The sequence below is a fragment of the Rana temporaria genome, chromosome 6 (assembly GCF_905171775.1).
Source record: "Rana temporaria chromosome 6, aRanTem1.1, whole genome shotgun sequence".
Lineage (NCBI taxonomy): Eukaryota > Metazoa > Chordata > Amphibia > Anura > Ranidae > Rana > Rana temporaria.
Window position 1 is genome coordinate 133,176,942 of NC_053494.1, and position 25,951 is coordinate 133,202,892.

The 25,951-nt window shown below is 43.4% G+C and overlaps 1 protein-coding gene across 1 annotated transcript in view; it reads left to right on the forward strand.

The window, feature by feature from the left end:
- LOC120943834 (ras-related protein Rab-5B-like) overlaps window positions 1–22,373 on the forward strand; it is a 61,060-nt gene extending 38,687 nt beyond the window's left edge. Inside the window, exons 3-6 of the mRNA XM_040357391.1 lie at window positions 6,510–6,661; window positions 14,404–14,526; window positions 19,676–19,769; window positions 21,340–22,373. Coding sequence (XP_040213325.1) covers window positions 6,510–6,661; window positions 14,404–14,526; window positions 19,676–19,769; window positions 21,340–21,452 — 482 coding nt within the window. The 3' untranslated portion in view covers window positions 21,453–22,373. The remainder of the gene's footprint in view (window positions 1–6,509; window positions 6,662–14,403; window positions 14,527–19,675; window positions 19,770–21,339) is intronic.
- The last annotated feature ends 3,578 nt before the right edge of the window (window positions 22,374–25,951 follow it).

Below are 25,951 nucleotides of genomic sequence, written 5' to 3' on the forward strand. Positions count from 1 at the left end.
TCAAGATGGAGTACAGAGAACAGAAAATCAATATTACAATATCAATTAATGAGTATTACAACAGATATATCCTGAAGTCTCAGTACCCGAAATTCTAAAGAGACTGTACTGGTGTTTAACATTGTAAACTGATGCAATAAAAGAAAGATAATGACAAAAAGGGCAGGAGTTGTTAGGGGGCTCACACATGGTGGAAAGAAGATGGGTAGGCACAGGAATAAGAGTCAGGAAGTAAATAAGGGAGGGCCAAGCGAAGTTGCGATTGAAATGGGGAGGGTGGGATCAGAATCATCCCATCATGACTTGCGTAATGCAGGGCTTTCTCCCTGGTGTGGAGAAAGCCTCTTGAGGGGGCGAGCAGGAGTGTCAGGACGCCCACTAACACATAGCTCCTTTATCTATCTGCAAAGTAGAGAGTGTCCTGACTTGCCTGCTCGCCCCCTCCCCCCTCAAGAGGCTTTCTCCACACCAAGGAGAAAGCCTTGCATTACTGTGAGGATTTCTCAGAAGAAATAAGGACATTTAAAAGCAAAATCCAAGGATGAGGTAAGTGAAGGAGGACTGCACTAGGGTAAAGGAAGCTATTTGGGGGGAATTTTTTTTACCTTTACAACCCCTTTAAGCCCCATGCACACTATTAGATTTTCTGCAAGTTTTTGTCTTCAGATTTACCAAAACCATATAATATGAGGTCAAACCTTAAGGCCCCTTTCACACTAGGGTGTTTTTCAAGCGTGTTTCGAGCGAAGCCTCATCTGCAATCCCAATGTGCTGGTAAAGCACCGCTAAGACCCTAACGTTTTAGGCGCGTTTTTACAGCGCTTTCAATGGAGAGGGGCGTTTTTGGAGAGCGTTTTTTTTAGCGCCCAAAAGCTGCTCCAAAGATGCTGCTTGCAGGACTCGGTGTGAAAGGGTCCATTGAGATGCATGGAGAGAGTTTTTATGAGCGTTTTAATAGTGCTATTTTTAACGCAAAAACGCTTCAGTGTGAAAGGGGTCTAAGAGTTTAAATTTGTATTCAATCAGGCAGGCCCTTGTACTTCATGGTTTTGGTAAATCTGAAGAAAAAATCTGCAGAAAGTCTATAAGTGTGTATGGGGCCTAATGCCTCGTACACACGACCGGTTTTCCTGATGGGAAAACTGCCATGAGAACTTTTGTCCTGAATCCCGGCCGTGTGTATGCTCCATGGCAGTTTTCCCGACAGGAAAACCACCAGGAATCCCGGCGGGAAAAAATTAGAACATGATCTCTTTTTTTCCTGCTTGGATTCCCGGTGGTTTTTAAGCCGGCAGTTTCCCTATGGGGAAAACCTGCGGTGGAGCGCGCACACATGGCTGGGTTTACCGACCAAAGCTCTCATGTCAGTCTTCCTGTCGGGAAACACAGCCCTGTGTAGGGGGAAAAGCTACCGAGCAGGTTCTCGGGTTTTCCTGGCGGACTGTTTACCGCGGGAAAACCGATCGTGTGTACAAGGCATAAGTCTAAATTGTTCATAGGTTATATTTGGTGATCTAAGCGTTTCTGTTGTTAAGAACTGTGAACGTTTTTGATTTCATTAGATTCCCTTTCTAATGCTTTGAACCATAACAGTACTTGTTTTCCTGACCTTTTTTACCCTGTCATCATCAAGGTATCATGGGAAATGCTAGACCAGCCATCACTACTATTGCAAAACATCACCAGCCAGAAATAAGCTTGGCAGGTTTCCTGATTGCAGACATGGGCAGCGGGTGATGCCGTTACTGCTTATTGTGCAGGATGTGAGCAGCCTTCCTCCAATTCTCCTCACTATTTTCTAATGACTAATAAAATATTAATACTTTATAGTAACTAGTTATAGGTTTGCACAGTATTCTTCCACATAGGGGCGGCAAATATTTCAGCACTGCGTTTGAGTTATTGTATGCAGTGGCAGCTGGTGCTCAAAATTTTTGGGGGGGCGCAAACAAACTGAAAAATACTGAAATAAAAACATCATATGCAGCCACTGTTGCCCCCCCTATGCCCCCCCCCCTCTCGCCTGCTAGCTCGCTGTCTGACCGGCACTTGCCCCAACTTGGTGGCGGGTCAGGCAGCAGGTGACAGCGGCAAGCTGTAGGATGGGTTGCGCGGGTCAGGCTATGGCTCCTGCGCTCTCCGTGCGTCTATTCTTCGCTTCTGCTAGCTGGCCACTGGGATCGCCTGTGCATTCAGCCAATCCAGTGACTGGTGTTAGACCCGTGCCTCCTTATTGGCAGAGAGGCAGTTCAGTGTTAGAAAAGCACATATTAATTTGCTTTTCTAACACGCCTGGGTGGACTGCGAGTGCAGGGCTCTGCACTCAAAGTCCCAATTTTTTGAAGCCTATTAGAGCCCATGGCTCTAATCGAGTGATTTTACCCCCCTCCACCACTGGAATTCAGCCGGCAGGCATCCAAAAAGGGTCTGTTTGCCTGAATAGGGAGTGGCAGTGGCGGCCATTGAGAGATTCATGCAATGCTTGCATCTATCCATGTGTCATATAAAGGACAGTGTGACAGAGGGGGTGGCGTCCTTAAAGGGGTTGGTTGTGTTTTTTCACCTTAATGCATCTTATGCATTAAGGTGAAAAAACATCTTGCAGTGTCCGCCCCCGAGCCCCCGTTTTTACTTACCTGAGCCCCGAATTTCCATGGGCGCGATCCCGCATCGCTGTCTCCACGGCTTCTTGGCTCTTCATTGGATAGATTGTTAACAGCGCACTGCACAGCCATTGGCTCCCGCTGCTGTCAAATCCAATGACGCAGTCGCCGGGGGGCGGGGCCGAGTCAAACACTCGGCGGCTATGGACGCCGAGTGTATGATACGGGAGCACGCCCGCAAGGTAACCCCCTCAGGAGAGATCTTCCCAGAGGGGGGTTATCTATTGCGGGAGGAGCCACGAGAGCCGTCGTTGGACCCCAGAAGAGGAAGATCGGGCCACTCTGTGCAAAACGAACTGCACAGTGGAGCCAAGTATGAAATGTTTGTTATTTAAAAAAAAACTGAACCTTTACAACCACTTTAATAAACGGGCCGACCCTGATTGCATGTCAAAGCACCAGGCAGCTTCTTATATTCCTCACTCGATATTCCAGTTCTGTCCATTGACTTGACTCCTCCATTGCATGGGATGTTTTTTAATGACCTGATCCCAGTCTCATTCACTCATTATACCCCTGACACAAACCCAAGACTCTACCCGCAGACTACAAACCAGTTATTTAATTCCTGATAGCAAAGTAAAGGGTTTAATTCACTGAGGTAGAATGTATTATTTTCCATGACAGTTTTTATTTCAGCTCTCCTTGCTGAAAGTAACACATTGTTAAAGCTGAACTCTAGGCATGATCTTTATTGCACACTTACATTGAACCTGCTTGGACCAGTGTTAATATGCATATCTCCTACCTGAGGGATTGCTGGGGGAAACTAACAATCTCTGTAGCAGTCGGTGCTACTAGTGATGGCCGTCATCTTCCAGATCCTGTGCTCAGTGGCTTCCCCTCTGCCCACTATCCATAGAGGAGCTTAGCAATGTCATCATTCACGGAACACCTTGTAAATGGAAGGCATTCTCTGATTGGATGAGGTGAAGAGGATAAGCAGGGACTTCATGATGTACACCACATTCAGAGAATGCCTTTTATTGATTTGAAAGAAAAACATAGGACGTTCTGGTAATGGTAGTAGTCCCAAATAAGCAATCCCGTGTGGTCAGTGTGCAGAAGAGAAAGTCGGACCCAGAACATCGATACTATCATTGTTGTAGCACCAACTACTACCACTATGGTCTGCTTCCCCAGCTGTCCCTTGGGTAGGAGAAATGCAAACTTGCATTGGTCCAAACTGGACCAGTGCAAGTACGCAATAAAGATTATACCTGGAGTTCAGCTTTAAAGTGGTTGTAAACCTCCGACATGAAATATGAACAAAGCTTTTAACTCTATAGTGTGCATCTGTCGCAATCCAGAGCACTAAGTGTCATTTCTGTCTGCTGCTTTGTTCCTCTGCTTTAAGCATGAATCATTTCTGACAAGTTTTCCTGACACCAGGGTGGATAAAAATCAATGATTTAAAAAAAGAAAAAAATTATTTATTTTTATTTAAATATATATATTTATCAAATTTATTTTAATCCAATGCTTTTGGAGTAAAAAATATATCTAAAAGTAGTTTTCTATTTAGGATACATCAATCATTTCGTTTATTCAGCGTGAAATAGAGCTTAGTTATGTAGCATTTTTACATGATTTAAATCTAGCTTTCTTACTAGTTAAATCGTGATTTAAATTGACTTGATTTAAACCATATCCACCCTGCCTGACACCAAGAGAAATATGGTGACAAGGGAAGGAGCTCTAGCTGATTGACAGCTTCAGCTCTGTTCCTGTGTGCTGTATGAATGGGGGGGTGGTGTCCTTTCCCTTCAATAAGCTCTCAGAGCTTTCCTCACTGATGCAACTTCAACTCCCTTCCCCATGCTTTACAGCCTGAGAAATCCTGTGTAAATTCTGCACTTTGAATGGATGTAGGGGAAAGATGGCTGCAGATAAACAGGTACAATTTTTGTAGGAGGTTTTGTTTCATCTCTGTGTATCACCAGGCCAGTCGCTTCACTAGGTATATGGAAGTGGAAGGGTTTACAACCAGTTTAAAGCTAACTTGTAGCGGCTTTAGCCACAGGAACCCAATGTGTGGTATCATCGTGTAGGTACCACCTTAATTTAAAGCAGAGTTCCACCCAAAAGTGAAACCTCCTTATCTGCCTCCAAACCCCATCTTTCAAGTGGGGAGGAGGAACAGGTACCTTTTATGACAGGTTCCCCCCCCCCTTCTGGGAGACTGTGGCGCCATCCCTCTGAAGTTAGACCTCCACCCCCTGCAGTGGTGATGAAATTTGTGGGGGGGGAAGGGTACTGTTTCGCACGACCGCGCAATTGTCAGTTAAAGCAGAGGTCCACACAAAAAGTGAACCTCCGCTTTTCGGAAAAACCCTCCCCCGCCCCCCCTCCCCTCCGGTGTCACATTTGGCACCTTTCAGGGGGGGTGCAGATACCTGTATCGGCTTTGGCTGCCGACATCGCGGGCACCCTGGACAGGTAAGCAGGGCTGTGGAGTCGGTAGATAAATGTTCCGACTCCTCAGTTTTATGTACTTCCGACTCCCCGACTCCGACTCCTCTGTATTAATATGCGAATGTATTTTATACATTCCTTGAGGGAAAGAAACGCAACCTACCACAGGACTACTGGCTGGGAAGCCAACAGTCTACTGTATTGCACAGTTTAAGCAAAAGACAAACACAATGAAAACAATCAAGTGGCTGGATAGTAGCAGCAGGCATAAAGATCAGGAACAGGATCTTTACCAGTTCAAAAATACAAACCACATTATTTGGTTGTTTTAGAACAAAAACAAAGCTCATCTATAATGAACCAAAAACAAAATCTGTAAAACCTAGAAATGGTTTATATTAATCTTGAAATGTAGTTCTAGGCTTAGCAAATGCAAATCAATTCAATGTAGAGTTCTAAGGAAGAGAATTGCCTCTGCCAGATCCTCTTTCATAGAGGCTCTTAAGTCAGACTTTATTATTTTTAGGGCTGAAAATAATCTTTCCACACTGACTTGGGTGGGTGGCATTGCAGTAACTATTCTGGCCACATCACTAACGATCTCTGGATAAACAAGGATGGCTTCTTCAACAGTAAGTTTTGATGAGCGATCATACTTTTCAACTTCTTTTAGTGCTTTATAAAACTCCTGTTGGAATTTTTTTATTTGGACACTTACTGGTACTCTAACATGTGTTCCCTGTAAAAGCAGAACACAACACTATGGAAAGTATAAGTATTGCAGCTCCTAATTGTGCGTTGCGTGCCATATAGTGAAGCACATGAAAAGCATGCTTCTTCACGGTCACTTAACGTGTTCGTATTGCGGTTACGTGAGGCACTGCATGCATTGGTCTTTATTCTTACAGTAGAGAAGTCATTAATTATAACTTTTTGTGAATTGGGACATTTAAACTTGCTTTTTTTTTTTTTTTTTAATTCCAATCTAAATTTAGTAGGAGTCGGAGTCGGTGCATTGTTTGCCGACCCCGACTCCAGGTACCCAAAATTTCCCCCGACTCCGACTCCACAGCCCTGCAGGTAAGTGTCCATTTATTAAAAGTCAGCAGCTGCGATGTGTATGTGTGTATATATGTATATATGTATATATATATATATATATATATATAATATATATAATATATATAATTTTTTTTTTTTTTTTTGGCAGACCTCTGCTTTTAAGTAACGCAGTGCCATATCGCAAAAACTGTATTTTATTGATTTCTAGGGCTCCTCATTAAGTAGATTTCATTCATTCCTTTTCTCAGTGTAAGAGACCAGAAGTATATGGAAAGCTCCTCGACAGACACCTAGGTGACAATAAATTTCTGAGGTTCTGTTCGAAATGAATGAATTAATCTTTCCTTTTTATTGTCCTTTTGTCTATAGCTGCCTTCTTGGCTCAATCTGTGTGTCTGGATGATACAACTGTAAAGTTTGAGATCTGGGACACTGCAGGACAGGAACGATATCACAGTCTCGCCCCCATGTACTATAGAGGAGCTCAGGCTGCCATTGTGGTATTTGACATCACCAAACCGGTAAGAGCATATTACATTTTTTTTATTTTTTATGTTTGTTTATAGGCTTTAAACTACAATCTGCAAATATTCGCAGTGAGGTTTTTTTTTTATTATTATTTTGTTTTGTTACCAGTGACCAAGCAATTTTAGATGGTTCTCCTCCATTTTAGTGTGGGTGTATTCTCCTTGCATACCTGCACACAGGCAGATGTCTAGATCAGCCTTTTTCAACCAGGGTGCCTTGAGATTTCTTCAGGGGTGCCTTGGCAAAATGCTTAAAAATGTATTTAAAAAATGTTTACAAGCCAGCGGGTGGATCAAGCCTGCCTTTTAGTTACACAAAGCCTTTCTAGACACTGCCATCCTAAAGCTTCATGTACACGGGACGTTTTTATAACCTCTCCTGAACGATTTAACCTGACAGATAGTAACCCGCGTTTAAAATGTCAGTTTTGCTGTGTTTACATCAGGGCTCAAGTCCTGCGGGACTTTTTGGTGGGGGAGAGAATCTTGGGTGGGAGTTCCCACACTTTTTTCCCCAGGATTTGACCCCTGGTTTACATGCTGTGTTTAGTGGTGTTTTGGCGCATTTTTGCGTTTTTAGTTTTTCAAAGTGATCAAAAATGAAAAACTTAAACGAAGCGCGGATAAACGCGTGTTACTCCGTTTTTAGAAGCATTTGGCGCTTGAAATGCCTCTAAACTCAGCTTCTGAACCCATTTTTTTTGCGTTCCAACAAAAGCCTCAAAACTCAACTGCCTAGAAGCGACTATAAACGACCCTGTGTACATGTACTGATAAGCTAACGTAGAGGAGAGTTCAGGGGAAGCTGAAAAAAATGCTCAACTGCTCCTAAACGTCCGTTTACCAGCAGCAGCGTACATGAGGCCTAACAACTAATGACATCAGTTAATAAGGAGAATGTCTGTTGCTTCCACAGCATCCTTGTTTGACCCTCCTGCGCCCATCTCACTCAGCACTGCGGCGACATTATCTGATGGAGAGAAATTGAGAGAGAAGAGAAACATTGGAATACTAGTCGGTACCAGTGTGCAAAAGTGTATGTGCTTTGGAAGAATAAATCACCTCTAGTGTTGGGTGTCCTACATGTGGATGTTGCCACATTGTGTAAAGCTATTCAAATAGTCTTTTACATTTCAGAATGGGGTGTCTCAGAACTGTCCATTTTTAAAGAGTGCCTCGACTGGAAAAAAAAGGTTGAGAAATACTGGTCTAGATTACCAGTTACTGTCTGACCACATATTTCAACATGTTTGAGCATTTTCACTTTGGTTATCAGTTTTACTATTAAAAGTTTCCAGGATGTAACATTGGGTCAGTTTCCTGTTTTTTTTTTTTTTTCTTTTTCAGTTTGTGCAGCCAGCTGTCTATACACGGTTCATCCCTGGATATCACATATGTATTGCACAGTCTCGTGTAGGGTTCTGTTTTTGTTTTTTTCCCCCCACAAAATAACCATCAGCATTCTGTGTATCCTGTAAAATAGATTGAGATCCTTCCACCATCCAGATTTCCCCACTTGCTGTCGTCATAACTGTTAAAGTGATTATGTTGCTTTTCTTTTAATAACATATGTTCTACTTACCTGCTCTATGTAATAGAATTGTACAGAGCAGCCTTAATCCTCCTCTTTGGGTGTCTCCTGCCGACACTCATGGCTCCTCACTCTAGTTGGTTTGCCACCATAGGAAGCTATGGTGGCACACCTGTGGGCTCGATCCCGAACCATGCAGCCTTCGTCCCATAGACGCAGCAAAGCCTGGGAGAGCGGAGAGAGCCGCTACAGATGGGCAGAGCACTGGATCAAGTGAGGGCTCAGGTTAACCCAAAAGGGAAGCTCCACTTGTTTGTGCCCCCCCCCCCCCCCCCCCCCCACTTCCACATTTGGCACTTTTTTGGGGGTAGCGGGTACCTGGTTCTGCCAGATACCCGCTCCCACTTCTTGGCAAATCTGCATCGTGTCCCGTCCCCACCCCCGCTGCCTTCTAGGGCCTGTTTGTGGTTCAGAAGGCAACGGGACCATTCAGAGAGTGCAGCGCAACTCGCGCTTGCACAGTAGGGAACCGGCTGTGAAGCCACGGTCGGCTTCCCTTACTTGCAAGGCCAGCGCTTGCACCCAAAACCGATGAATCGGCTTAAGGTGCCGACATCGCAGCATCCTCGGACAGGTAAGTGTTCTTTTATATTAAGTTAGCAGCTACAGCTTACTATTTGTAGATGATGACTTTTTATTTTATTTAATTTTTTTACAGGCTGGAACTTCACTTTAATATAAGGAAGAGGGGAGTGAGGGGGCAATATTACCTAAACATTTTTTACCTTAATGCAGGGAATGCATTAAAGTGATATTAAAGCGAAGTTCCACTCAAAAGTCAAACTTTTGCTTATCCGTCTCCTCCTCCCCTCCAGTGCCACATTTCAGGGGGGAGGGAAGAACAGCTACCTGTTTTTGACAAGTACCGTTCCCCACTTCCAGAGAAGGTGCCGTCTCTTGGAAGTTTGGCCCCCCTCCTCCTTCCTCTGCCGCCAGGCCAATTAGAAAGTGCAGCGCGGTAGGGAACTGGCTGTGAAGCTGAGAGGCTTCACTGCCAGGTTTCCTTACCAGGAATGGCGGCGGCTGCACCCGGCTGGGGTAAGACATTGTGGGCTCCCTGGACAGATAATTGTCCATATATTAAAAATCAGCATCTGCAGTATTTGTAGCTGCTGACTTTAAAAAAATTAAAAAAATTGTGGGGAGGCTGGACCTCCTTCTTTTAAAGTTGTCTTGTTCTTTTGTTTATAAATAACAAACATGTTATACTTGCCTGCTCTGTGAAATGGTTTTGCACAGAGCAGCCCAGATCCTCCTCTTCTCGGGTCCTTTTCTGGTGCTCCTGGCCCTTCCCTCCTGCCGAGTGACCCCCACAACAAACCGCTTGCTGTTGGGCCGAGCCGAGCCACTGCTCTGTGTGTCCATTCAGATGCAGAGCTGTGGCTTGGCCCCGCCCCTCTCTCTCCTCATTGGCTCACTGTCTCAGGCAATTGGGAGTGAGAGTCCCAGGCCGCTGAGGATCTGGTGCAATATCGCTGGATCAAGATGGGGCGATCACCCGCTTAGGTATTAGGGGGGCTAAGGGGGGTGATACACACTGAAGGTTTTTTATCTTAATGAATAGAATGCATTAAGATAAAAAACCTGACTTTAAAACCACTTTAATACACAGTGTGTTTGTTTTTTTGCTTAGTTGTTTTAATCCCTCCCATTGTGGTGATGTATTCTGTAAACAAGGACTTACCCCACACCCCAATCCTGTCAGAATACACTGATCAAACTGTTGAACAGAGAGGCCAACACGCGTACTGGAAGTCAGAACTGGCTGACTTTTTGTTACGTTACCCAGCTTTTAAAATGGCCCTTTTTTAATGCGATCTTGCTGCTTATAAAGTTATGTATGCTGAAGGGGGGGGGGGGGGGGCTGGATGGCTTCAACAGGTTGTTAGTACATGCCAGAATCTTTTGTTGTGAGGTTAGTATTTAAAGGGTAGCACCTCTTTCGTTGGGAAAAAAATAGCGGATAACAAAAAAATATATAGCATACCGTATATAATTGCTACAATTTTTTATGTTCTTAAAATTCACCTTTCATCCACGAACTGTCATTGCTTGTGTGATTTAGGCATCCTCTGCAAGAAAATTTAAATTTTTGTTGAGATACTTCCAAAGGATTATTCACATCCAAAGTGATTCAAACCCTGCTAGGTTCTTCATTAGAACCCTGCAAGTGCATCAGGTGATTGATAATAAAAGTCACTCCCATTTAGATTAACTTTGCACATTGACACAGACAAACTTCTCAAGCATTTTCATCACAGCAACAAAAGGTAGAGATCTGCAAAAAGGATTGTTGAAATCCTTGCAATGCACATAGATCACCTAGAGGGGGTGGTTGTATTTATTTATTTTTCTCAACAAAACTGGGGTTACTCTTTGAAGGGGTTGTAAATCCTCATGTTTTTTCACCTTAATGCATCCTATGCATTAAGGTGAAAAAAACTTCTGGTAGTAACCAGCCCTCCAGCCCCCCGTTTTACTTACCTGAGCCCTGTATTTGCCTTGGCGGAAACGCGCTATCCCCCTCTGCATGGGGTCCAGGCTCTTGATTGGATAGATTGATAGCAGCGCAGCCATTGGCTGTGTACCGGCGTTGGGGGGGCGGGGACTAGTCCAGCATTCGTGTCTATGGACTCCGAATGCTGGACTCGGGAGCGCGCCCGCAAGGTAACTATCCCCCCCGGGAGAGCGCTTCTCCTAGGGGGTTATCTGAGTGAGTGAGTGAGTGAGTGAATAACTTGTATAGCGCAGCAAATGCAAACTAAATCGCCTCAAGGTGCTTTTTTCCATCCAGTGTCGCCCTGATCCTTTAGAAGAGATGAGTCTTAAGTTTTTTCCTGAAGGCCCGATGGTTTTCTTCCATGCTGATGTTTGTGGGTAGAGCGTTCCATAGCCGTGGTCCTTGGACTGCAAATCTTCATTCTCCCTTCGATTTGTAGCGGGACTTGGAGGAGGTTTTGGTTGGTTGATCGGAGAATGCGATTGGGGGTGTATTGTTTTATTTTCTTGCACAAGTATTGAGGAACGTTTCCTTCTATGCAATTGTGGGTAAGACAGAGGGTCTTGAATGTGACCCTATCCTTTACTATTGGCCAATGAAGGGTCCTCAGTGAAGGGGTGATGGATTCCCAGGGTTTTTTCCCTGTTACCAGTCTGACTGCCGTGTTCTGGACGGCTTGTAGACACGAAATCTGATATTTCGGTAGTCCAATATAGAGGGAGTTTGCGTAGTCGAGTCGAGAATTGATGATAGTTCCAACTGCTACTGCTATGTCCTCTTCTGGGATGAAGGGGATGAGTCTACGCAGCAGCCGGAGGAGATGGTGAGATCCGCTGACTACTGATCCTATTTGTGCATCCATCGACATCTCAGAGTCAAAGATGACTCCAAGACTTTTGACTTTGGTGCTTGGGGTGATGATCTGTCCAAGGATGGTGGGTGGTGTCCATGAAGTCTCAGCTTTTGTCTTTCGGTTTGGGTGGAGAAGAAGTTTTGTCTTGAATCCATTGAGTTTGAGGGAGCTCTGTCATCCAATCATCGATCAATGTGAGGCATTTTTATAGACCGTTATATTTATTTATTTATTTATATGGTTATATATCTTTTTTCCGGTGATGCGAAAGTAGAGTTGAGTGTCGTCAGCGTATGAGTGGTAGCAAAGGTCCTGTTTGCTGATGATTTTGAGGAGTGGGCGAAGGTAGATGATGAAGAGCACGGGTGATAGGGGTGATCCTTGAGGAACTCCGCAAGAAATTGCGCGAGTTTCGGAGGTGAAGGCTCATAGTTTCACTGTCTGGGAACGATTTTCTAGGAGGGATGCGAACCAAGGTAGATCTGCGTCCGTGACTCCTGCTACTTCTTTAAAGCGAATGAGGAGAGTTTTGTGGTCTACAGTGTTGAATGCTGCACTGAGATCCAGCAGCACCAGGAGACATGATTCTCCGTCATCTGCTGCTTCGAGAAAGTCATCCCATATTTTGAGAAGTGCTGTTTCGGTGCCATGGCCTGGGCGGAAGCCTGATTGAAGTGGGTCCAAGAGTTTGTGTGTGTCCAAATGGAGTTGTAGCTGTTGTACTACTGCTTTCTCAATAATCTTGGAGATGATGCAGGGAGGAGCCGCGAGAGCAGCCAGGGGGCCCCAGAAGACGTGGATCGGGCCACTCTGTGCAAAACGAGCTGCACAGTGGAGGTAAGTATGACATTTAAAAAAAAAACATTTAAAGCCTATACAGTTTTTAAGCAATCCCTACTTACTCCAAAATGTGAAACAAAGCTTACCTTTTCATCCATCAAAGTAAATTGGAATTATAGATATTCTTAGACAGTTGGATTATTCTGCTGCCTTTTGGAAGGTTGGGAACCTGGTGGACAAAAAATGTTTAACCAACCCCTGCCTCCGATCGTCATGCCTTTTGCTATTGTTCTAGGATGTTGGACAGATCAAAAATGTTAAGGAGATGTTTTATTCAGTAGATTTGATCTCTCTTTCTCCCCCCCCCTTTTTTTTTTTTTTTTTTCTTCAAATCTACTTAAAGTTTGTAATCTTCGGTCTGGACATTCAATATGCTGATAAACATGAAATGTAAGGCTTTTCAGAAATTGTACACACAGTCTCTCTGAAGAGCTCTTCTTGGCTCAGTGCAATTATTCTGTCTACAACCAACAAAAACAAAAAGTACAAAACCAAGCGCTCTGCCCAGAGATGCCAGTGATCGAGACTGGGAAGAAAAAGGGAAGGCTGGGCTAAGTGCTACTAAATATGAAACTCAACTGATGAATAAAAAGATGTGAAAATGCACGAATGTAATAGAGAACCTTAAAGTGATTGTAAAGTCTTGTGTGTTTGTTATTAAAAAAAAAACATGTTATATTTGCCTCCTCTATGCAGTTGGTTTTGCATAGAGCAGCCCCAATCCTCCTCTTCTCGGGTCCGTCTTTGCTGCTTCTGGCTCCTCCTTCCTGTCGAGTGCCCCTGCAGCAGCTTCCTATGGGGCACCCGAGCCGAGTCATAGCTCCCTGTGTCCATTCAGATGCAGAGCCCGGCCCCGCCGCCTCTCTGCCCTGATTGGCTGGCTGTCTTTGACAGTCGCGGGAACCAATGGCACCACTGCTGTATCGCAGCCAATCAGGAGGGGTGTCCCGGACAGCTTAGACATTTGTGGACATCGCTGGAGAGAAATGGGGCTCAGACAAGTATTTAGGGGTGCTGGGGAGGCTGCTACACACAGAAGGTTTTTTTATTTTAATGCAAAGAATGAATTAAGATAAAAAAAACGTCTGCCTTTACAATTAATGACTGCATAAGTGAAAAATTGGAAGTGTTTCCAAGGAGGTTTAAGGAGGATGAGAGCCCCATAGGAAGGTGGTAAGTGATGGGGTGCTGCGCCAGGTGACTACCTCTTGAAGCTCATCAAGAGAATGCCAAGAGTGTGCCAAGTAATCAAAGCAAAAGGTGGCTACTTTGAAGAACCTAGAATATGAAATATATTTTCAGTTGTTTCACACTTTTTTGTTATGTATAATTCCACATGTTTTAATTCATAGTTTTGATGCCTTCAGTGTGAATCTACAAATTTCATAGTCATGAAAATAAAGAAAACTCTTTGAATGAGAAGGTGTGTCCAAACTTTTGGTCTGTACTGTGTGTGTGTGTGTGTGTGTGTGTATGTGTGTATATATATATATATATATATATATATATATATATATATATAAACACAAACGCACACCTCTATATCTATATAAAGAACCTGGGCAAGAAGATAATTTTAAACAAGTTGATCCTACCCAGCAGGTTTAATGGGAGTTTACTCTAAGTATTTAGATTCTCATTCTACTTATTAATGAATGTACATTGTTCTCTATATAGCTATTCAACGGTAGTTGTATTTTAATGCCCAAGTAGCGAAATTTAGAAACCATGGAGGGGGAGGGGGGGGGGAGTATTGAGTAGTAAGCTGTTTAAAAGTTAATTCCCAAATGAGTTTCAGTGCAGATTTGAATCTGGGTCAACAAAGGAGCAAAGCTTGCTCATATGCATGTTAAACGCTATGGTTTTATAACATGATAGTGTTGAATACATTGTTTGTAACAATTTTACTGAATACACAATGTTCAGCTGTTCTTTTACTTTATCGTACACAGGAAACATTTGATCGTGCAAAGGCATGGGTAAAAGAGTTACAACGGCAGGCAAGTCCTAATATTGTGATTGCTTTGGCTGGCAACAAGTCAGATTTGGCAGAGAAGAGGATGGTGGAATTTGAAGTAAGTATTAAACTGTGGAACAGTGGATGAATGCATGAAGCTACTTTAAGCCTCAGCTGACTCAAATATAAATACTTTTACTAGTTTCTTTGGATTATTTCAGCAAAGCTTGTATTTGTTTGGTTTCTCCGAAGTATTGTATACTGGTAACTAAAGCCTACTGAATATAATATAGACATTGTAGTTTATAGTAGATCTAAGGCTCCTTTCACACTGGCGGACGCCATCAAAGGGATCCCCCTGCTAAGCGGGGGGGAATCTGTCCGCTGATCCCCCCCACTGAGCAAGTGGATGACAGTTTTGTAGACACGGACACAGCACGCTGTTCTGTATGGGGTGGTCAGATGGAAATGGACTGCCTGTCCGCTTGCACCCGACTGTCATCCAATTCGAGCCGCTAAACGGCAGACCAGATCGGATGCAGGCAAGTGTAAACTAACACGTGTCCACTTACATCCGCCTCCCACCATTGGGTGGTCCAAAATACAGACGGGTGGACCAGATCATGTGAAAGAGGCCCAACTGAATGAAATTTAGTTTACTAAAGCACTGTATATCATAAACATTTTTTTTATTAATATACCTGTTTTTGCCCTTTTTACATATAGGATTGCAGCTGATGCTAGTGCATGTGCGTGTTGGGTAGCCCGATTCTTCATGATAAAATATGTAAACATATAAGGAATAACTGGCATAGATTATGTGCAGATAATTTCTTTAAGGCCCCGTACACACCATAGAATCCATCCGCAGATAAATCCCAGCAAATGGGTTTCAGCGGATAGATCCTATGGTGTGTACACGCCAGCGGATCTGTTTCCGCGGATATATCTCCCCTGGGATGGATTCCAGCAGATCGAATATTCGCTGACATGCAGAACATATCCATCTGCTGGAGTCCATCCCAACGGATGGATCCGCCGGTCTGCATAGACTCACCGGATCCATCCGTCCGAAGGGATCCCCCGCATGCGTCGTAATGATTCGACGCATGCGTGGAATTCCTTATATGACAGCGTCGCGCACGTCGCCGTGTCATAATCGCGGCGACGGCGCGACACGTCATCGCCAGAGGATTTCGGCGCGGATTTTAATGCGATGGTGAGTACACTCCATCGCATTAAAATCTGCTGAAATCCTCGAGAGGATTTATCCGCGGAAACGGTCCGCTGGACCGTATCCGCGGATAAATCCTCCCGTGTGTATGGGGCCTTAGAATCATAGCCATAGTATGATTAAGTCTGTTAAGTATTTGCAGTTACCTGGGCCAACCACCTATGCCTGTCTATCGATTATTAACAATACTATGAAATTTATGTATTCCACTAAACCGCACATCTAACCCATGCAACTTTAAAAAATTATGGAAATTTGTAAAGTTTTTGTAATTTTTATTTTTTTTTTATTTTTTTTTTCGCTCCCTTTGTGTATCCTTCTGAAAGTGGTGAATTTCTACATCATTTCTCTCACCCCGTATCACATCAGAATCTAATGTTCAAATAAGATTTCCCCTATTGCCACAGAGTCTTCCCTCCCATTTCTGATCCTGAGCTGGAGACCAATGATGTGCTGGTGACATCTCTAGTTCTGATTGTTCATGGTTCCAGCTGTTGGTCACTTGAGCATCCACTTTTATACAGCCACTTCTTCAGGATAGGTGTATCGGCATTTCTCTGATCCAGGGTAAACTGAGTTTCCAGCTTGCAGCACTTGGAGGAGGTGCCCACCACTGCAAAAATTAAAAGCCAGCAGCTACAAATACTGCAGCTACTGACTTGTAAAAAATCGGACACTTGCCTGTCCTGGAGTCCAGCGATGTCGGCACCGCAGCTGATGTTTCCATCAGCTGTCGGGTGCTGCCGACGCCATTGCCAGTATCGCATCGACAGAGGAGACCAGCGGGCAGTCAGCTGAGCTCTGAACAGCGCTCTGAAGTAAGCTATGATACAGCATGTTTTTATAAATGACATCCACTGGGGAGCTTAGTGTTGTATATCAGCAGAAACTATAGCAGAACTTGTTTTAACAAACACTTTAAGTGTATTCAATCATCATAGACTGACCTGAGATAAGGGGGGGGGGGAGGCTATTACATTACCAGTAGAAATTATTATTTTTAGTTCAATAACACATGATTTGAAGATAGTATTGTTACTTTTATTCATGTATGGGGTTACAAAATATTAAAAGTATTAATAAAAACATTTTTTAATATGCTATTGTAAATGTTTGGGTAACAAGATAGTCCATCCTCCCTTTGTTTTGGGGACACAGGGGGGATTGTCCCAAGTTTTCTATAGTCCACCTGTATGTAGGTAGATGACCTACAAAACCTGTATTCTTGATCAGGGAACAGATTTGGGAAGCCCTGGTCTAGCATTTTCCCCTTCTTGAATCATCTTGGTTGTACATTTCTTAAAGTTATTTTAAAGTCTCATTTTTTTTCCCCCTATAAAAATAGCAAACATGTTATACTTGCCTGCTCTGTTTTGCAGTGGATTTGCACAGAGCAGCCCAGATCCTACTCTTCCTGGGTCCCTCTTTGCTGCTTCTGGCCCCTCCCTCCTGTTCAGTGCCCCCACAGAAAGCATCTTGCTATGGGGACACACAAGCTGAGTCACAGCTCCCTATGTCCATTCAGACACTGAGCCCTGACCAAGCCCTGCCCCCTCTCCCCCGATTGGCTAGCTGACTTTGACAGCAGCGGGAGCCAATGGTGCCATTGCTGTGTCTCAGGCAATCAGGAGGGAGAATCTCGGACGGCTGAGACACTCATGGACATCGCTGGACAGGGAGGGACCTCAGTATTAGGGGGGGGTCGGCTGCTCGCCACAGGCATTCAAAGAATACTTGCTAAATGAGTACAAAGTAAATTGGACAAAGGCAGAGATGTGGGGTCCCGCTCTCCTCCTTGTCCGAAGCCTTCAGAAAAAAACTTAAGACACATCTATTCTAAAGCGTAGCTGGACGACGACATTGGATACAGCGCCTTGAGGCGATTTTAGTTCGCATTTGTAGCGCTATACAAGTTACTTACTCATTCTGTATAATATAAGCCTTGTGTGTGGATGTGTGTGTGTGATTATATATATATATATATATATATATACATACATACATACATACATACATACACACACACACACACACACACACACACACACACACACACACACACACACACACACACACACACAGTGCCTTGCAAAAGTATTCGGCCCCCTTGAACTTTGCGACCTTTTGCCACATTTCAGGCTTCAAACATAAAGATATAAAACTGTAATTTTTCATTAAAGAATCAACAAGTGGGACACAATCATGAAGTGGAACGAAATTTATTGGATATTTCAAACTTTTTTAACAAATAAAAAACTGAAAAATTGGGCGTGCAAAATTATTCAGCCCCTTTACTTTCAGTGCAGCAAACTCTCTCCAGAAGTTCAGTGAGGATCTCTGAATGATCCAATGTTGACCTAAATGACTAATGATGATAAAAAGAATCCACCTGTGTGTAATCAAGTCTCCGTATAAATGCACCTGCACTGTGATAGTCTCAGAGGTCCGTTTAAAGCGCAGAGAGCATCATGAAGAACAAGGAACACACCAGGCAGGTCCGAGATACTGTTGTGGAGAAGTTTAAAGCCGGATTTGGATACAAGAAGATTTCCCAAGCTTTAAACATCACAAGGAGCACTGTGCAAGCGATAATATTGAAATGGAAGGAGTATCAGACCACTGCAAATCTACGAAGACCTGGCCATCCCTCTAAACTTTCAGCTCATACAAGGAGAAGACTGATCCGAGATGCAGCCAAGAGGCCCATGATCACTCTGGATGAACTGCAGAGATCTACAGCTGAGGTGGGAGACTCTGTCCATAGGACAACAATCAGTCGTATACTGCACAAATCTGGCCTTTATGGAAGAGTGGCAAGAAGAAAGACATTTCTTAAAGATATCTATAAAAAGTGTCGTTTAAAGTTTGCCACCTGGGAGACACACCAAACGTGTAGAAGAAGGTGCTCTGGTCAGATGAAACCAAAATCAAACTTTTTGGCAACAATGCAAAATGTTATGTTTGGCGTAAAAGCAACACAGCTCATCACCCTGAACACACCATCCCCACTGTCAAACATGGTGGTGGCAGCATCATGGTTTGGGCCTGCTTTTCTTCAGCAGGGACAGGGAAGATGGTTAAAATTGATGGGAAGATGGATGGAGCCAAATACAGAACCATTCTGGAAGAAAACCTGATGGAGTCTGCAAAAGACCTGAGACTGGGACGGAGATTTGTCTTCCAACAAGACAATGATCCAAAACATAAAGCAAAATCTACAATGGAATGGTTCACAAATATAAAACATATCCAGGTGTTAGAATGGCCAAGTCAAAGTCCAGACCTGAATCCAATCGAGAATCTGTGGAAAGAACTGAAAACTGATGTTCACAAATGCTCTCCATCCAACCTCACTGAGCTCGAGCGGTTTTGCAAGGAGGAATGGGCAAAAATTTCAGTCTGTCGATGTGCAAAACTGATAGAGACATACACCAAGCGACTTACAGCTGTAATCGCAGCAAAAGGTGGCGATACAAAGTATTAACTTAAGGGGGCTGAATAATTTTGCATGCCCAATTTTTCAGTTTTTTATTTGTTAAAGTTTGAAATATCCAATAAATTTCGTTCCACTTCATGATTGTGTCCCACTTGTTGATTCTTCAAAAAGAATTACAGTTTTATATCTTTATGTTTGAAGCCTGAAATGTGGCAAAAGGTCGCAAAGTTCAAGGAGGCCGAATACTTTCACAAGGCACTGTGTATGTATGTATGTATGTATGTATAGATGGAGATATATATATATATATATATATATATATATATATATATATATATATATAATATATAATCTCTATCTCTATGTGTGTATAATGTAAGCCATGCCTAAAATTCTTTTTAAGCAGACGGCACTATTGCATGACTAGTTTACAATGCTGGTGTTCCCCATTGCAGTCTTAGGTGTTACTGTGCAGGGGAATGAAATCGAGAGAGACTCCTTTACTTTTGCAAGAGATGTGCTTGCAAACATATAATCCTTTTATGTCAGAATAAAATAATTTTATGACCTCTGATAACTGTATCCATTTTCTTTTAGGAGGCTCAGGCATATGCAGAAGACACAAGCTTGTTATTCATGGAAACATCAGCAAAAACCGCAATGAACGTGAACGAGTTGTTTTTAGCAATTGGTAGGTGTTACATGCTTGTCAGCTTTTATGAGATATGAAATAAATGTCATATTTTTTATAAAACATTTTGTTACTTTATTTGGCACCACTCCTTAAAGTCCTATGTGCAAATAGTGCTGCCTTGGTCTAAGCATACGTGGTCTTGTTGTCTCTTAGGTAATAATATATTTGCATGAAATGTTATAGGCCGATACTGCCAAGTGTACCTAGATTAGAGTCAGAAAGGAACCCCTGCTGTTCTCTATAGGAAGATTGGATGAGAACGGAAAGAATGTCCGTTTTCATCCGATCAGATTCCGCTGGACAGATGGCGAACGTATCGCCATCCGTCTGTTGTGAGCGAATCTGATCGGATGGCAGGCGGGCGTCAGAGGACACATCTCCACTGACATCCGCCTGCCGATTGGGTGGCCCGCTCGGATCCACCTGAAAAAATGGACAGGCAGATCTTTGCAGGTCGATCGTGTGAAAGGGGCCTAAATAGTTCATTTGGGTGCAGTTGGCCCACACTGCTGAGCACAGCACCGCTTACTGTATGTCGCAGCACATAGAGCCACTGCATTTCTTGGTAATGGATATTTTTGTTCAGGCCAGCTTGACCCAAAGTCAAATGAAACCCGGAGTTCTGCTTGAAGTAGTTCTTATCAGCCTTGCCCTGTTCACCTCTGGAGACTCCAAACTCCCTTATGTTAGGAAGATGAGGGTGAGATGTTCTGTAGGGCATACTTTGTTCATAGACATGGGTACAGTGAGTAGGCATTGCCACCCACAGGTTTGTACTGACAGGATTACCATGTGAAAATAAAGCCCTAAAATAAGAAAACGAATGCAGTACCTACACTGGAAAGCTGCAGTATATTACGTTGTTCATTATGTTTGTTCTTGAGTTTACATGCACTTTTTTTTTTTTTTTTTTTTTTAAATGCTCATGCATATATCTTTAAAGAAAAATCAGTTCTATTATTTTAAAGCAGCCAGCTTTTCTCTTCTCTACTACATATTGAGGATTAGCGGCGATGTCTATTTTCTGTAGGCAACAAGAATTGTTCTTCCTTCAGACATGTGTCTGAAGCCCATGGTAATTTTGTAGGAATAAGGACAATGAGTATCGGGGGGGGGGGGGGGGGTAGCCCCTACGAGTAGCTTCTTGGGCCCCTTTCACACGGGCTGTCCAAACAGGACCGCCTGTCAGTTTTTCAGGCAGACCTGATCAGACACTCCAGCCTCTTCTATGGAACAGCGGATGTCAGCAGACACATGTCTGCTGCCACCCGCCACCATTCAGTCCGATCCTGTCTGTCACAAACAGACGGATGGTGGTTCTTTTCCTCATGCATCTGGTGGTGGATCGCATGGAAATGGACAGGCAGTCCATTTCCATCCAATTTTCCTATAGAGGAGAGCAGTCATTGACCTGTCATCCACTTGCTCAGAGGAGAGATCCCCCACTGAGCAAGCAGATTCCGCTTGGCGGAGACGCCCGCCTGAAAGGGGCCTTATCTATAACTTGCATCTGACACCTGCTCCTTTCAAAAGACTGTTTTTATATAAATACCTTCTCTTTCTATAGCAAAGAAAATGCCGAAATCTGATGCCCAGAATCCAACCCACGCTGCCCGCAACAGAGGCGTAAATCTCCAGGGCTCGGATCAGCAACCCAGAAGCGGGTGCTGCAGCAATTGATTTAACACACTGCAAGAACAAACGCCTTCTGTATGCATTTTTTACACAGATTATTGTGAACACTGGTTAGGATGCTGCCCCCTATTTTCTACAGCTGGTGGGAATTTATTTGGCTTAATTTTTTTTTTTTTTTTTTATCATAGTGTTACAAATGAGAAACCACAAAATTGTAAAAGAAAAAAAAAAAAACATAACGCTCCCATCTTCAAAAGGAAAAAAAAAAAAAAAACATGGTTATCCACGGTTGATGATATTTGCAGTAGTTGGTTACCATGCAGCAGGTCTGACAGTATGAAGTGTGTTATGCTTTTCATTGAGCAAGTCCCAGTGACTGTTAAGATCCTGCTATTGCAAGTTTAAATCTTCAGAGCGTACAGCCACATTTGGCCTGAACTCTGTACTCTGTATCTCTGTCGAGAATATACCATTTGGGGCAGTATTATTCAAGCACTTAAAGGATTATCTGCTTATGACTGAACTTGGTCTGATATAAAGGTGTTAAACTCTTCAGCAGACATGAGAATTCTATAAAGCCGATAAGACTGCTTTTTTTTTTTTTACCCTCTACCAACACTGTGTGCAAAAATCCTCCACCTATCCGAAGACCTAATGAATTAAGACTCTTGACATCTCCAACATGGCTGTTATGTTACTTGGATGTGATTCGTTCTCCTACTTCCCAGATGAACAAAGCACTGTGGATCTGTTGCACTTTACCTTCCATCCATTTCTGTCTACCCTGAAAACACTTTTCAACTGCCTGTGTACCTTATTTCCCTCCTATTATAAAAAGAACAGCTTCAAAAAAGCGATAGAAAATATGCTCTGAATAAAACTTTTGTATTTGCACCTTCATATAATGTTTTACTTGAATCCTAAAATATTGATTTTTAATGTAACATTAAAGCAAAGTGAATCAAATGTTTGCTGTGTTTATTTTGGATTCCTAAAAGGTCCAAGATTCAGGTTTTAGTAAACCAAAATTGTGTATGCCATGCCATATAATCAACCCATTTTAACCCCTTCCTGTCCAGCGACATACCCATGCGTCGCTGGGGATTCGATAGTTGTAGTTGTACCGGGATGATGGCTGCAGGCATCACTCTGCATTGTGTTTTTTTTTTATTTTTTTAGAGTTGGTGTCCTGTCGAGAAATTCCCCCTGTCGAGAAATACCCGGCCAGAACTGCAAATGCGAAGTACGGGGCCGCCGAACATCGGAATTTAGGATCAGCTGTAGACGCCTCCTGCGCACAATACCCAACATTGTGCCACACACTCCCAGTGCTCGTGCAAGTCTGCAAGGGGCGGATTTTTCATGATGGGCGCATGTGAGGGGCGGATGCCTACAGAGGGGGGTGTATTTTGTAATGATGGCTAGTGCTATTGCTTGTGTTGGCTCGCTAAATCAGCCCTGCAAATCCGCCCATCAACATTAAAAAACCGACCTTCAGTTGGCTAAACACACCCAGCTAACACATGTAGGCAGTATAGCAGATTAACAGCACTGCCCATCATTTCAAAATACGCCCCCTTCTGTAGGCATCTGCCCCTCACACGTGCCCATCATGAAGAAATCCGCCCTTTGCAGACTTGCACGAGCATCAGGTGTTTTTGGCACAATGTCGACTATTGTGTGTGGGCGCCGTCCTACAGCTGATCCTAAATTCCGATGTTCGAAGGTACTGTGCAAGCCACGGGGGGCATTTCTCGTCGGAACTCCAGTGGTTGGCTCTCTTGTAATAGCAATCGGAGCAGCTTACTAGCCGCTCAATTGCCATCGCAGACAGCAGGAGGGGGATGCCCTCCCTTCCACCACTTTTCACAGCTCTCTCGGTCTCTCCTGTCCCACCGGGAGACCCAAGCGACCAACCTGCACATCCCTTGGTTGACCATAAAGCCAAGCAAAGCCCGGATCAGCTTTTATCAGCTGTTCATAAACGTTAACTGAAAGTAATTATAGTTTACTCGGAAACCATCGCACCAGTTTTAAAAATTTAAAGCATTTATAAACCCCAGATCTCTCCATAAAGAGGACCTGTCACATGCATATTTCTGTCACGAGGAGTTTAAATTCCTTGTGACAGCACTAAAAGCGATTAAAAAAAATTATAGCAACTGTGTAAACAAAAGAATAAAAAAAATGAAAGTGACCCCCGTGCTCGCACACAAAAGCGAACGCACATGTCGATCCCGCACACAAACAAACATTGATTGTCCCACACGTGACATATCATCACGAACTCCAGATCATGGGCAGTAATTCTAGCACCATACCTCCTCTGTAAATCTAAAGTGGTTACCTGTAAAGGCTTTTAAAACGTTGCCTATGGATTTATTCTCGAGGGCTTCTGCTTTAAAAAAAAATACTGATTTGTTACATGTGAACAAAAAGTACCATAAAAGGCCGGGACTGGAGGTGGTAAACTCCGTGATGAGCTTTTAATGCTATCCAGCAACCACTGCAACTGTGCTTAACCACCCAGGGTGGATAAAAATCGATTCGTAAAAAAAAAAAAAAGATTTTGTTGATGTTTAAATCGGATTTTTTTTTTTTATCAAATTTAACTTAAAATGCCTTCAAAGTAAAGATAGTTTTCTAATTCAGATACATTCATAATTTAGTTTATTCACCATCACTGTTGCAAATATTTAAAGATTCTAACTACCTGTCATTTTAAATCCATCATGGTAGCACCTGTTGGCGGGCATCCGCTCACCTGCTGCCGCCAAGTCCCTCACCTTGTGTCCCTGCCGCATCACCAGCGGTCCCATTAAAATGAATGGGACTGTCGGTGAGTCAACAGAGGGTCAGAGGAGGATCCGCTGTTGGACAGAGATGACGGTTGCTCCTTAAAGCGGAGTTCCACCCAAAAGTGGAACTTCTGCTTTAAGCACTCCTCACCCCCTTACATGCCACATTTTGGCATGTATTTTTTTTCGGGGGGGAGTGGGACTTCCTTTCCTACTTCCACCCACGGGCCGCCTAGGCAACTCCTACTCTCGCCTTAGGCCCCTCCCTCTAGGCGATCTCCTGGGACACGTAACAGGTCCCAGGAGATCGCCTGTCCACTCCTAAAGTGCAAAGTGCGAGTATTACCTCTTTTAGATTTGGATAACAATATCAATAAAATGTGCCAGCATCCCTATTGATTGTAATTGGTATGACCTGATCAATAACTCAAACAAAGGCTGCTTGCGGCCTAGTTGATTGACTGTAGATCAAGGGAGGAGGGGGAGTTGTTTGGGATTTTCGAGGCACTGATATACAACAATGTAAAAAATAGTATAAATATTTATTTAACAAATTATAATGATACAAAAAATACAGGACATTTGGGACAAACCCCACAAATCGGATCGATCACAAGACCGTTGGTCTAATCGGTGGAGTCGTGGTCTCGACCGGTTTCGCAGTATAAAACTGCTTCTTCAGGAGAATGTCTACAAAGTATACAAATAAAATATAGTAAAGCAACAAGCAATTATGTACAATAATTTGATAAGAAAGAAAAATACACAAGGTCGATATTGTGCTTTGTAGGAGAGTCACAGGACTACTCACCTTGGTTTACCTGAGTGATCATGAACACGCTCAGGCATGGATACATCCTGCGCCCCAGCCTATGCCAATTTATATCTTGACGGCTGGGAACGTTCATTACACGCTAATGACATCTTTCGTAGATTTTTGGATCAGGTTTTACTTTGGTATAGATTTATAGATGATTTATTTATTATTTGGACCGGTACCTCTGAATCCTTGTTGGAATTTGTACGTTTGCTCAATATAAATGAATTTAACCTTAAATTTACCGTCCAATTTGATGACAGTCAGGTCCCCTTCCTGGACCTGACTGTCATCAAACAAAGCGACGGCACTTTACATACGGACCTTTACCGTAAACCTACGGCTGGAAATACTTTACTATTTGCTACTAGTGCCCATCCCAAACCCTTAATTAGAAGTATTCCTTTCGCCCAATATTTAAGGTTACGCAGGAATTGCACATTATCTAGCGATTTCCAAAAACAGGCAGATGCTTTAAGGTTACGCTTACTTGATCGTGGCTATACCAGAACAAATCTAAAAAAAGCTTACAACAGGGCTTGCCTACGTTCTAGGAATTCCCTGTTGTATGATACACCCAAACAGAGGAATACAATCACCTCAACCAACAATCCCGTACGTTTCATTACTACTTATTCCGCTCATCACAATGTCTTACGTGACATCCTCAATAGACATTGGCATATTCTTACTGATGATAGCACTCTGTCTAAACATGTGAAAGTACATCCCGAAATGGTCTACCGCCGTGCATCCTCACTGCGAGACCGACTCACTCAGAGTCACTACACACAAGAACTTCCACCTCCCCCAGTACTTAGGGGAACTTACCGGTGTGGCAACTGCCCACGTTGCCCATGGGTACTGGAGGGTAAACGGTTTATCTTACCAAATAGTGAAGTTTTCCTCCCCTCCTTTCATGCAGATTG